The sequence below is a fragment of the Dermochelys coriacea genome, chromosome 1, assembly GCF_009764565.3.
Source record: "Dermochelys coriacea isolate rDerCor1 chromosome 1, rDerCor1.pri.v4, whole genome shotgun sequence".
Classification (NCBI taxonomy): Eukaryota; Metazoa; Chordata; order Testudines; family Dermochelyidae; genus Dermochelys; species Dermochelys coriacea.
This window is the reverse complement of record NC_050068.2, coordinates 238,907,326-238,921,499: the sequence shown is the minus strand read 5'-3', so window position 1 is coordinate 238,921,499 and position 14,174 is coordinate 238,907,326. Positions and strand designations below refer to the sequence as shown.

The 14,174-nt window shown below is 42.9% G+C and overlaps 1 protein-coding gene across 5 annotated transcripts in view; it reads left to right on the top strand.

Moving 5' to 3' along the window:
• The window catches only part of DERA (deoxyribose-phosphate aldolase), a 97,604-nt gene that overhangs the window by 1,152 nt on the left and 82,278 nt on the right, over positions 1-14,174 (top strand). For 2 of the 5 annotated variants that reach the window (XM_043517007.1, XM_043516988.1), the window contains exon 1: positions 6,110-6,170. The exons of 2 other annotated variants lie outside the window; for them this stretch is intronic. In XM_043517007.1, the coding sequence (XP_043372942.1) occupies positions 6,125-6,170 (46 nt within the window). In that variant the 5' untranslated portion in view covers positions 6,110-6,124. Of the gene's footprint in view, positions 1-3,827; positions 3,877-6,109; positions 6,171-14,174 lie in introns of those variants that run through there. One more of the 5 variants, XM_038380857.2, reaches the window with a different exon arrangement.

Below are 14,174 nucleotides of genomic sequence, written 5' to 3'. Positions count from 1 at the left end.
CCTCATCCCCCCACATCTCAACCCTCTGCTCTAGCTCTGAGCTTCTCCGACACCGCAGACCCCTCATCTCCAGCGCCAGCCAGAGCCCTCATCTTCCCCACACCCTAAGCCTCTACCTCAGCCCTGAGCCCCCTTCCACACTCCAAACCCCTCATCCCCAGCCACACCCATCCCCAGCCTCACCCCACAGCTCTCACCCCTGCACCCCCTCCCATCCCCAAACTCCCTCCCAGAGCCTGCACCCCTCCTGAACCCCAATCCCCTGCCCCAGCCCAGGGCCTGTACCCCAGACCTCCTCCCCCACCCAAACTCCCTCCCAAAGCCTTGGGCAGGTGGGGGGTGGAGTTGGGGGGGGCAGAGTTTGGGCAGGGGCAGGTTCTGGGCACCACCAAAGTTCCTACAAACCTGCCAGCAAGAGCCAGTGCACTGTACCGGGGCAGACCGGCTTCCTTAGGCAGCAATTTAAAGGGCCTGGGACTCCTGAGCCCTTTAAATTGCTGCCAGAGCCCCACTGCTGGCACCCTCGGGGCTTGGGTGGTGATTTAAAGGACCCAGGGCTCCTGCTGCCGCTACTGCCCCAGGCCCTTTAAATTGCCGCTGTAGCCCGGCTGCCGCTACCCCAGGGCTCCGGGGATGATTTAAAGGGCCCAGGGCAGTAGAGGCAGTGGGAGCCCCGGGCCCTTTTAATAGCCACCAGAGCCTGCTGGAGTCCTGGGGCAGTGGCAGTAGGGCTCTGGTGGCTATTTAAAGGGTCCGGGGCTCCTGCTGCCTCTACCACTTGGGCCCTTTAAATAGCCCTCAGAGCCTCACTGCCGCTACCCCAGGGCTTTGGCAGCAGGGCCCTGGAGGGTAGCGGCAGCCGGAGCCCCGGGTCCTGCTGCTTGGCCCCCGGGGTTCCAGCGGCTATTTAAAGGGCCTGGGTCTCCGCTGCGGCAGCTATAGCCCCGGGCCCTTTAAATCGCCCTCTTTAAATTGCCCCTGAGCAATTGGGAGCTCAGGGGGTGATTTAAAGGGTCAGGGGCTCCCAGCTGCTGCTACCATAGCCCTAGCCCTGGGTCTTTAAATCCTGATTTAAAGGGCCCCAGGATTTAAAGGCCCTGCCTCTTCTGGTAGAGGCCGCACTTCTTCCAGTTGAGGCCCAGTCCGATCCTCAGGACTCCGGAGTACCGGCAAGTCCTTTAAGTTACTTTCACCCTGCCTGAGCCTTCAGGGAAGGGATGTGTGTGCAGAAGTAATAATGGGACTCCAAGTTTTGTTGTTGCTGGTAGACCTATGCCTCATGGGCTGCAGCTGCAGAGAGGTTAGCGGGCCAGCTGTGACCCAGCAACATGACATGTGGATCCCTCCAGAATAGTTAGTTTCAATGTGGGAACATGTCAATTTCCACAAAACTTTCATCAGGAAGGGCAGAGAAAGAGAGGCTCTCTCTAGCTGGATGGTTAGGGTACTGGCCTGGGGTGTATCTTACACACTCCCAGTTTCACTTCCCTGAAACCGTTTGAAAGATTTTCTTTTTGTTCCAAAGCTCCAAAGTTGTCGAGCTATGGAATTGTCATCTCGGGTTCGGCTCTATCTGTTTGAACTATGACTTGCTAACAATTTATATGATGAATTCTCCTGCTGGTGAATTCTGAGAAGAGATCACAGTTTTAAAGGAATTTTTGTATTATGTAAAATTGTTGAGTAGCTTTTATGAGCATATTTCAGCCTATGGGATCATTCAAGGTTCTGATGATTAAATATTTGGAGTTTGCTCTTTGGACTTAGTGATTAGTTGTCTGTGCCACGTGCTGTTTTTCTTTTTTCACAATGGTTGACCTTACCTTTATGAACTGCTTTCTTCTGAAACAGATTATTTTCTTTATTAAACAAATGTGGGATCTGGGCCCAAAATTCGCTGTCCATAAACATTTATAAGAACAAAAGTGCAAGGGTGCAACTGCTCACAACTAGAGTCTAGTAAAGCAGTACGAAGGGGCTGATTCCAAACCTGGTTTATAATCCAGGGATGTGTTTATAAATCAGATTTTCACACTATTTCAGTAGTGACAACCCCAAAATTTCAAATATCCTGAGTCAGGGCCCCCAACATCATGAGATTGGCTTAAAATATCATAAGCCATAAAAATATGGGTTATTCTTATTTTCCTTGTTCTTTAGCCTTTAGGCTAATCAAGGGTCACCTTGTCAAGCTTTTCTGCATAACCATGAGGGCTAGAAATATATTTTGTTGTTGTTAAAGGAATGCTGGGATTCACTTGTAATCACCTGTCTCCAGAACCCGAGGCTTTAAGTAATACCTCAATAGGGCAAGATTTATAAAAACATTTCAGGAGTTGTAACCACTGCTATTCCAAACAGCTTCAGGCACGTGCCACAAAAACATGGCAGGACTCTCTGCCCTGATTGTTTTGTGACTCTAGGGTTCTGACTGAATCAATGTTTTCTCTGTTCCTTTCACCATCCTTACTGGGTAGTGAGAGAATGGGATGTTTTTCTACTCATTGCATCCTCATTGAATCAAGGGATTCACCTTGCTCTGTACATTCCTTTTTCTTTCCTTGAGTGAAAGCAATTATTTCCCCCCCGTCCCGCCCACCGGAAGGACTGATTTTGAGTTTCCCCACAAGATTACTGGGTTTTGGGGGTTTTTTTTGCCCTCCATTACATTATCTTTAACCAATAGGACATCTTTTATTTCCATCTCTTTGAAATGTTGTATGTCCTACAAGCAAGCTGCTGAGTTACTGTGATCTAATGTAGCAGCCCTCAACCTTTCCAAACTACTATACCCCTTTCAGGAGTCTGATTTGTCTTGTATACCCCCAAGTTGCACCTCACTTAAAAACTACTTGCTTAAAATCAGACATAAAAATACAGAAGTTTCACAGCACACTATTACTGAAAAATCGCGTACTGTCTCCTTTTTACCACATAATTATAAATCGGTTGGAATATAAATATTATACTTACATTTCAGTGTATAGTATATAAACAAGTTATTGTCTGTATGAAATTTTAGTTTGTACTGAATTTGCTAGTGCATTTTATGTAGCCTGTTGCAAAACTAGGCAAATAGCTAGATGAGTTGATGTACCCCTGAGAAGATCTCTGTATACTCACAGGAGTACGCACGCGTACCCCTAGTTGAGAACCACTGATCTAGTGTATGATCTGGAGTAACTTGAAGTTACAGGAGAATTACTCTTAAGTATCCCTATCTGAAAGGCATCTTTTTGCTAGAATATGTATGATAATGTTCAGTGTTTGACTCATACCATCATACTGGAGGGTATGTGCAAACCTTGTTCAAGCAGATTGCATGCGTTTTTTTTAAACACTTATTTTAATGTACACATCTTGTATAGTGATCACCTATGTGGTTCACCGTGAAGTGTTTATGTAGAATCCTATAATATTATCAGGCAAAGCAGATTGTGTATCTCTCAGTAAATTGTCCTCAAATAGATCCACATGTCTAAGTGAATATAATGGAGGTAGTATTGTCTGGTGGATAGGTTATGGGACTAACTCAGGAGCACCTGGTTTTTATTTCTGGTTGAGTTCATGACTTGCTGCATAACTTTGGCCAAGTCACTTAACTGTTCAATACCTTGGTCTCTACCTTCTACAACAAAACTCAGAAATAATGATTTGTAAAGTACTTTGAAATCTACAGCAGAAAAGCACCACATACATTTATTATTACCACTCATGCTCTGTAATTCACATTCAAGTGTGTTCAAAACATTTCTATAGCAAGTATTCCCTTCTGAAATTAATTGTTTTCCCTCTCCCAAACAGCTCTCCTCCTGGACTTATTTTGAGTGCAAGATTATAGTATGGAAAGCACTGTGGGATCCATCAGGATCAAAGGTGCCATTTAAAATGTAAAATAATGTTAGAGGTATTCCTGCCTGCATATTGGAAGAATATTTTAAATCCCTTTCTTAAAGAATAGTAATATTTCCGAACTGTGGGTTGTTTGTTTTTGTTTTTTTAAGGTAAAACCTTCCTTGTGCAGCGATAGATACTGTGTCCCAAATGTTAAGGTGTTTGGGAACCAAATCTGAGACACCTAGGGTCAGATTTTCTGAGCACCTGCAGTTCCCATTAACTTCTGTTGGACTTATGGGTACTCAGCATTTCTAAAATAACCCAGGCCCAAGGTTTTCCAAATTGGGCACAAATAAAATAAAATATATATTTTTTAAAAATCAAATGCTCTTTTTGAAAACTTTGGAGTGCTGCTGTTTTAAATTATTTTTGGATTGCTTAGGTCCTGTATGTATTTATTCTTTAGATGTACAATAAACTTCAAGCAGAAAGAGTCATTTAAAATAAAGGGCATTGTTTGGACAGAGCATGCAAACAAGCAGCTAAGAATACCAGTGGATTCTCAAGAGGCAGTGATTTAATTGTCAATGGCATATTTATGCTGGGGAATGCAGAGAGATTTTGGTCGGATCACTTGAAAGTTTTTCATATCAGAGTCAAAGCATAAAAAAAAGACACTTTGAACATTCACATTTCTGTCGGTTTCATGGCTTTGCTCTGATGGCAGCTGCCCGTGTTACAAACCTTTTCTCCTAGACCCATGAAAAATGGGAGGGCTCATCAGGTATTCTAAGGGCTTAGCTAGTTTGTGCTAATGTCTTTTCAATGGCAGTTCAAAGCAGTTTCCTCATGCCTACCCGGCAATGCTTACTGCACACAATTTGAATGGTAATTCAAGTTTTCTAGTAGACACCTAGTGGTCAAATATATTTACAAATAATTTTAAAAGATTATTCCATCTGATTTCTTTTTTTCTCTTCTCTTCTATGCTAAAATGTGCCACTTGTACATCTAAAATGTCTTATAAAATGCCAGGAGTATAGCACTCCTATCTTTTCGATAAATGAAAGTGACACTGTTGTCCTCAACTTATGCCATATGATATAATCACTCTTTGTTTACTGCAGTTTTCCATTCCTTATTTTCTGTAAAGTAAAGTATAAAAAAATCATTAATTCCATCTTCTTGCTCCCTCCCCCACTGTCCCATAATATTAGAAGAAGGTAGTTACTTGATTAAAATGAAAGGCAGGTGCAGTTAGAACAGATAAAAGGAAATGCCACTTCATACAGAATACAGTCAGCCTGTGAAATTTGCTTGCCACAAGAGAGTCACGTACTGAAGGCCGATTTTGAAAAGGGCTAGAGGATTTTACAGTCTACACCATTTGTAGCTCTACATGTTGAGATTGGGGAATAAATCTCCTATATTTATATGTAAACTGATTGTCACAGGCATCAGGGAAGAAGGAATCTGTCCTCTCCCACACTGCTTCCAAAGATGCCCTGACCAGGTGCTTAGTCTGTGTGTTTTACCACTTTCCTCTGAAGCACCAGATATAGACTACTCCTGGAAACAGGATAGTGGATTTGATAGACCATTGGTCTGATTTGGTGTGGCAGAGGCTACGTCTGTATCAGATGAATAAAATAGACTTTTGCTGGAAAGCATTCTCCCCGGAGGAGTTACTTTTGTAATGCATGCCTTTAGCATTCCCCTCTTGCCTCATTTGGTTTCACTGTGGCTTTAGCAAACTGATATACAGACTTTCTACCAGGAAGTTTATCATAATCCTCTCAGAGGGATTTTCATATGAGGTAGCCACATCAGAGGAAGAAGGGACACCCTGTAACAGAGGTTACAGACAGAAGATAAAAAGGACGCTTAAAACCAGAGATGCAGCTAGTCTGTGTAGAGCCTGACTTGCGTCTAGAAATAAACTTTTCCTCGTGAGCGTTAGTAAGTGGGAGCTAGGGCTCAAAACCTTTCAAAAATATGCCACTTATTTAGGTGCTGTACTTTTAGGCCACATTTTCAAACTTAGGTGCCTAGAGATTAGCCCCAGGCAGATGTGGGGATGAGAGATCCTGCAGCAAATCAGTGGGAAAGTTATGACTAGAACCCAGGAAACCTGGCTATCAATCCTGCACTCTTATCATTGTTACATCATTATCTGCCTTTGCAAAACGGTGTCCTCAGAATTACGATTAAAGTGCATTCTTGGATGTTAAACAAACAAACAAAACCCTGCCCATTTTCCTCAGCCCAGAAATCTGAGAGTAGAAGGATGGATGGATTTTTCCACCAGGAATATAATCTAGTTTATTTGAAAGGTATGTATATTTATATTTGGCATTTCTAAGCCATTTACAAGTGAAATCTAGCCTGTTGGAAAGTGGCATTTATATAATGCAGTGTGGCATCCTTGTTCAAAAAGAAAAGGAGTACCCGTGGCGCCTTAGAGACTAACAAATTTATTAGAGCATAAGCTTTCGTGAGCTACAGCTCACTTCATCGGATGCATTTGGTGGAAAAAGCAGAGGAGAGATTTATATACACACACACAGAGAACATGAAACAATGGGTTTATCATACACACTGTAAAGGAGAGTGATCACTTAAGATAAGCCATCACCAGCAGCAGGGGGGGGAAAAGGAGGAAAACCTTTCATGGTGACAAGCAAGGTAGGCTAATTCCAGCAGTTAACAAGAATATCAGAGGAACAGTGGGGGTGGGGTGGGTGGGAGGGAGAAATACCATGGGGAAATAGTTTTACTTTGTGTAATGACTCATCCATTCCCAGTCTCTATTCAAGCCTAAGTTAATTGTATCCAGTTTGCAAATTAATTCCAATTCAGCAGTCTCTCGTTGGAGTCTGTTTTTGAAGCTTTTTTGTTGAAGTATAGCCACTCTTAGGTCTGTGATCGAGTGACCAGAGAGATTGAAGTGTTCTCCAACTGGTTTTTGAATGTTATAATTCTTGACGTCTGATTTGTGTCCATTCATTCTTTTACGTAGAGACTGTCCAGTTTGGCCAATGTACATGGCAGAGGGGCATTGCTGGCACATGATGGCATATATCACATTGGTAGATGCGCAGGTGAACGAGCCTCTGATAGTGTGGCTGATGTGATTAGGCCCTATGATGGTGTCCCCTGAATAGATATGTGGACAGAGTTGGCAACGGGCTTTGTTGCAAGGATAGGTTCCTGGGTTAGTGGTTCTGTTGTGTGGTGTGTGGTTGCTGGTGAGTATTTGCTTCAGATTGGGGGGCTGTCTGTAAGCAAGGACTGGTCTGTCTCCCAAGATCTGTGAGAGTGATGGGTTGTCCTTCAGGATAGGTTGTAGATCCTTGATGATGCGTTGGAGAGGTTTTAGTTGGGGGCTGAAGGTGATGGCTAGTGGCGTTCTGTTGTTTTCTTTCTTGGGCCTGTCCTGTAGTAGGTGACTTCTGGGTACTCTTCTGGCTCTGTCAATCTGTTTCTTCACTTCAGCAGGTGGGTATTGTAGTTGTAGGAATGCATGATAGAGATCTTGTAGGTGTTTGTCTCTGTCTGAGGGGTTGGAGCAAATGCGGTTATATCGTAGCGCTTGGCTGTAGACAATGGATCGAGTGGTATGATCTGGATGAAAGCTAGAGGCATGTAGGTAGGAATAGCGGTCAGTAGGTTTCCGATATAGGGTAGTGTTTATGTGACCATCGCTTATTAGCACCGTAGTGTCCAGGAAGTGGATCTCTTGTGTGGACTGGTCCAGGCTGAGGTTGATGGTGGGATGGAAATTGTTGAAATCATGGTAGAATTCCTCAAGAGCTTCTTTTCCATGGGTCCAGATGATGAAGATGTCATCAATGTAGCGCAAGTAGAGTAGGGGCATTAGGGGACGAGAGCTGAGGAAGCGTTGTTCTAAGTCAGCCATAAAAATGTTGGCATACTGTGGGGCCATGCGGGTACCCATCGCAGTGCCGCTGATTTGAAGGTATACATTGTCACCAAATGTGAAATAGTTATGGGTCAGGACAAAGTCACAAAGTTCAGCCACCAGGTTAGCCGTGACAGTATCGGGGATACTGTTCCTGACGGCTTGTAGCCCATCTTTGTGTGGAATGTTGGTGTAGAGGGCTTCTACATCCATAGGGGCTAGGATGGTGTTTTTAGGAAGATCACCAATGGACTGTAGTTTCCTCAGGAAGTCAGTGGTGTCTCGAAGATAGCTGGGAGTGCTGGTAACGAAGGGCCTGAGGAGGGAGTCTACATAGCCAGACAATCCTGCTGTCAGGGTGCCAATGCCTGAGATGATGGGGCGTCCAGGATTTCCAGGTTTATGGATCTTGGGTAGCAGATAGAATACCCCGGGTCGGGGCTCCAGCGGTGTGTCTGTGCGGATTTGTTCTTGTGCTTTTTCAGGGAGTTTCTTGAGCAAATGCTGTAGTTTCTTTTGGTAACTCTCAGTGGGATCAGAGGGTAATGGCTTGTAGAAAGTGGTGTTGGAGAGCTGCACCAACAGACATCTGGCTGTACCTACACCCTTCCCCCTCAAAAAAAAAAAAAAGTATTATTTTGCAAACTGAGTACTGTGTTGCAGAATTCACTTAAGATAACACTGAAATGCAGCTGGGTGCAACCAACGCCTGTGTCTGTGCGGATTTGTTCTTGTGCTTTTTCAGGGAGTTTCTTGAGCAAATGCTGTAGTTTCTTTTGGTAACTCTCAGTGGGATCAGAGGGTAATGGCAGAAACTACAAACACCTACAAGATCTCTATCATGCATTCCTACAACTACAATACCCACCTGCTGAAGTGAAGAAACAGATTGACAGAGCCAGAAGAGTACCCAGAAGTCACCTACTACAGGACAGGCCCAAGAAAGAAAACAACAGAACGCCACTAGCCATCACCTTCAGCCCCCAACTAAAACCTCTCCAACGCATCATCAAGGATCTACAACCTATCCTGAAGGACGACCCATCACTCTCACAGATCTTGGGAGACAGACCAGTCCTTGCTTACAGACAGCCCCCCAATCTGAAGCAAATACTCACCAGCAACCACACACCACACAACAGAACCACTAACCCAGGAACCTATCCTTGCAACAAAGCCCGTTGCCAACTCTGTCCACATATCTATTCAGGGGACACCATCATAGGGCCTAATCACATCAGCCACACTATCAGAGGCTCGTTCACCTGCACATCTACCACTGTGATATATACCATCATGTGCCAGCAATGCCCCTCTGCCATGTACATTGGCCAAACTGGACAGTCTCTACGTAAAAGAATGAATGGACACAAATCAGACGTCAAGAATTATAACATTCAAAAACCAGTTGGAGAACACTTCAATCTCTCTGGTCACTCGATCACAGACCTAAGAGTGGCTATACTTCAACAAAAAAGCTTCAAAAACAGACTCCAACGAGAGACTGCTGAATTGGAATTAATTTGCAAACTGGATACAATTAACTTAGGCTTGAATAGAGACTGGGAATGGATGAGTCATTACACAAAGTAAAACTATTTCCCCATGAAGAAAAGGAGTACTTGTGGCACCTTAGAGACTAACAAATTTATTAGAGCATAAGCTTTCGTGAGCTACAGCTCACTTCATCGGATGCATTTGGTGGAGTGTTTTTTCCACCAAATGCATCCGATGAAGTGAGCTGTAGCTCACGAAAGCTTATGCTCTAATAAATTTGTTAGTCTCTAAGGTGCCACAAGTACTCCTTTTCTTTTTGCGAATACAGACTAACACGGCTGCTACTCTGAAACCTATTTCCCCATGGTATTTCTCCCTCCCACCCCACCCCCCACTGTTCCTCTGATATTCTTGTTAACTGCTGGAATTAGCCTACCTTGCTTGTCACCATGAAAGGTTTTCCTCCTTTCCCCCCCCCTGCTGCTGGTGATGGCTTATCTTAAGTGATCACTCTCCTTTACAGTGTGTATGATAAACCCATTGTTTCATGTTCTCTGTGTGTGTGTATATAAATCTCTCCTCTGCTTTTTCCACCAAATGCATCCGATGAAGTGAGCTGTAGCTCACGAAAGCTTATGCTCTAATAAATTTGTTAGTCTCTAAGGTGCCACGGGTACTCCTTTTCTTTTTGCGAATACAGACTAACACGGCTGCTACTCTGAAACCTATCCTTGTTCAAGAGAGCATAAACCTGGTTTTAATATTATTATTAATACCTAGCTTTGATATAGTGATTTTCATTAGTGGATGTGAAAGTGCTTTACAAAGGATGTAAATACCATTATATTGGCTTAATTATTAAACTGAATTTTCTTTGTGATCGGCCATTTGATTTAAATATTAAACATTAATGTTTTCTTGTGATTATTAAACTAATGTTACAGCAGAGTAGAAACTGGCTTACGGTTTCTCATTCAGGACTTATTTGTTTGTCTTCCTTTGAAGCATTAAACATTAACCATTCCTAAAGACTGGATGTTATAAGATGGGCTGGTAGCACTGCCTATGAAGGTTGCCTGAGGGGGCTGAACTGAGTGGGGTGGGAGCTGCTGAACTGATGGGGGAGGTTGCCGGGGGCGGGGCTGAACTGAGGGCGTGGAGGTCCGATGGAGTAGGGAGGCTGAACTGAAAGGAGGCAGGACTGGCCTTACCATGCGGTGAATTGAGGCGGCCGCCTCAGGTGCCAGACTGTGGGGGGCGCCACTAGGACCCAGAGTGTAGAAAATTATGTCTGCTGCTGGTGCATATGGATTCTCTCTGCTCTAGATGCACAGAGATGGTGGAGTGCTGTGCTGGAGGAAGGAGGGCACGAGAAACGTAACAGGCAGGCAAGAGAAAAAGTGAGAGGGAATATCAGAAAACAGCAGGACCTGCAGGGAGAGAGAGGAGGAGCAGCCTCTTATGTACCTCTCTAGCACCCCCAGAAGCCTGGACTGATTAACACCAGCTTCTCAGGGAGCTTCCTGTTTCCTTGAACCCACTTGAGGAGAACAGGCAGTCAACTGAAGTAGTAGGAGCCAGTTAGGCCCTTAAGATGCTGATATCTTCCCTCACTCAGGCCCTGCTACCAGCCTGCTTATTTGTCCCCTTCAACTGAGTGTTGAGAGCCACTATAGCTGGCACAGAACAGCAGTCTTGAGTGAAAGAAGAAAACACTCTTTTGGGGCAGCATTCAGAAAAAGAAAGAAAAGCTTCCTTTTCTTTCTATCTAAGCAGGAAGGAGTTCTCCTGAGATACAAATGTTCACGGTGAGCCTTCCGACCCCAGTGAGGATGTGAGTGGTGAGGCGATGCCTGATCTTCCAGTTAGTCAGAGTGCAGGTGACCTGGCAGCTACTGCAGTGTCCATATCTCCATCTCAAATGGATGCAAGCATACACATTCCTGAAGAAAAGTGTAGATCAGAGAAGAGTGTGGTGGAGGCGCAAGAAACAGCTGCTGCTGAGTTTAGTTCCATACATCTAGATGATCCAGGACTATGGACCCACTTGAGCAGGAGCCTGAGGGACTTCCTTGTACTGCATGGGCCACAGCAAGTGAAAAACTTCATGTTCCCCAAAGACAATGAAAATAGAAGTTTCCATCCAACACATTACTGGTATGAAATCCCCAATGGTGACAAAGTGGAGATGCTATGGCTTATGTACTCAAAATCCCAGAATGCTGCATACTGTTTTTGTTGCAAACTTTTCCAGTCTAATGTTCCAGCCATATTGGGTTCTACAGGAACAAAGGACTGGAGAAATCTGGCATGGCATGAGAAGGCAGCAAAATCATCCATAGGTGGAAAGATCTTGAGATGAGACTAAGGTTAAAGACCACCATAGAGGATCAACATCAAGAGAAGATTGCATCAGAGTCTCTTTACTGGCAAAATGTTCTGAAAAGGCTCATTGCCATTGTGAGAATGCTTGCTACCCAAAACCTAATACTGTGTGGCACTTCAGATCAGCTGTATGTGCCAAACAATGGAAACTTCCTTAAAATTGTGGAGCTGATGGCTGTTTGATGCTGTACTCCAGGAGCATCTAAGAATAGTTAGCACCCAAGAAATGTACACCAACCACTACCTTGGAAAAACAACTCAAAATGAGATCATACAGTTACTGGCAATGAAAGTCAAACAGAAGATTGTGGCAGATCTGAAGTCAGCAAGATATTACTCTGTTATTCTGGACTGCACATCTGGCACCAGCTATACGGAACAAATGACTTCAATGGTGCGTTTTTAACAGCAACAGAACCACCAAGTTCAATGAATGAGAACTGCATGGGACAAAAAAAAACTTGAGAGTTTAACTCTCGGATCTGTGTCTGCACTCCTCTGTTCTTTCCTCTCAGGTTGGCACCATTATCGTAGCCCTGACCTCTCATGCCAGCTATCGCAATGCTCATATCTTCCAGTTTTTTAAGAAGCACATTTGTCATACTAGCTCTTTTAGTATCATCAATGTCAATAAATTCTAGAAAACGCTCTCTGACAGTCACCACTGCAGGGACATTTTCACTAGGTTCTGTTGCTGTTAAAAGTAACGCTGGTGTCAGAAATTTGAACAACCACTGTACAGCACATAGGCCCACAGAGTTAGAATGCAAAAAATCAAACCTCAAACCCACTTTACATGGTAACCAATTTAACACATTCCATTATGAGATTTGATCCTTGAGCTGTTACTTACATTTGTAGTTCTATTGAACTCATTAGGCCTATGTAAATGAGCGTGGGAGGCTGGATTTGGACTATGCTTAGTTGAATTTCTAACTTTACCACTAAAATATGCAAACACTATCTTTTAAAAAAAATTTTGTTTATTTTTAAGCATTCAATTTAGCTGTTCAAAGGGATTAAATAAAAGTCCAACTTCTGGTCAGGAGCAAATCTGTATTTAAAAAAAAAGACTGGGTTGTGTAGCTTGGGTATTTATAATGTTATGTATTGAAGCAGATTTTTAATTTATTTGTTACTGATGGAATAGTTTAGTATTATTGGATTTGTGCTGCCAATTCAAAAGGGAATGGTTTCCTGTTAAAACTTTAACTACGGTTTTGAAGGTTTTCAGATGTCTTCAGAGGAAAAAGTAAACTTTAAGAGAGTGATTACAGAATATTGGCTAATTAGCTGTAATGTAGCTGCTTTAATTGCTTTTATCCCTGAAGCCACATGACTATGCAGATGACTAGCAGATGACTTTTTTTTTTTTTTTTTTTAAAAGTGTTCACACTGCAAGGTTAATGAGCCTAATTAAATATAGTTTTCCCTAGCCAGACTCTCTAAATCATAAAGTGGGGGGGAAAAATCCAAAGCAAACAGTTCTGTTTAAAATAATGGTTATGTTCTGAATTTTAATAGACAAAAGATAGGATTGAGACTAATTTTTTTTCTGACTAAAGACATTTATGTTTAAAGGTCTGGTAAGATCCCACATAGCAAACTTTGAAAATCTATTTAGAGATGATTATGCTGATACATATTTATTTGTTTTTTCTTCTCCACCCTCTTCTTAATTAATAGAGATGTGTGCTTGAAGAAAGGATCTGTGCTGCATTGGAGTCTCCATCTGCTCCTGCTTATTACCATAACCTTTGTCCTTCCACACCACATCCCTTACAATTTTTTGTTACCCCTCACATGTCTAATATTGGATTGTAAATTCTTTTTTGGCAGGGATTTTGGTCCAGATTTTTAAAGGTATTTAGGCATCGCTTCGCTCAGGATTGTAATCTGTAAAAATCTGGGCTCTTGTTTTATTTGTTCTGGTAAGCACCAGGCATGCTTTTTCGGTGCTGTAGTAATAATGATTGTTAGGATATAGATATTGAGGCCTGTCTGTAAAGGCCTATACTCTAAGAATTTAGGTGTATTCTTATCACTTGGCTAGTTATAGAGGTATAAAAAAATAATCAAAATCACTATCTGCCAGCGTAAGGTCCTTCTCTTACTGTGACAGTCTGAGGCCCTGTTCTTAAATTAAGGCCTTTGACTAAGCAGCAGAGGCAGCCAAAAGCTGGGAAGCGACCAGTCACATCCTCACATTGAAATAAGGTGCTATTGGGCTGTTAGGAATACAGTCCTGTCTTGATAGTGCCTATCGCCTCCAGAGAAAGGGAAGTGCCTAGAAGATGTAAAAGGAAACTTAGTTTGTAGCATCCTGACTGGCAAGAACTCACTTATCAATAGCTGGGATGTGAAATCCTCACTTCTGTATTGTTTTGTCATTATAGTTTCCACTTTGCTATTGTTTGTCTGTATAATCTCTGTCTGGTTCTGTGATTGTTTCTGTCTGCTGTATAATTAATTTTTCTGGGTGTAAACTAATTAAGATGGTGGGATATAATTGGTTACATAATCATGTTACAAT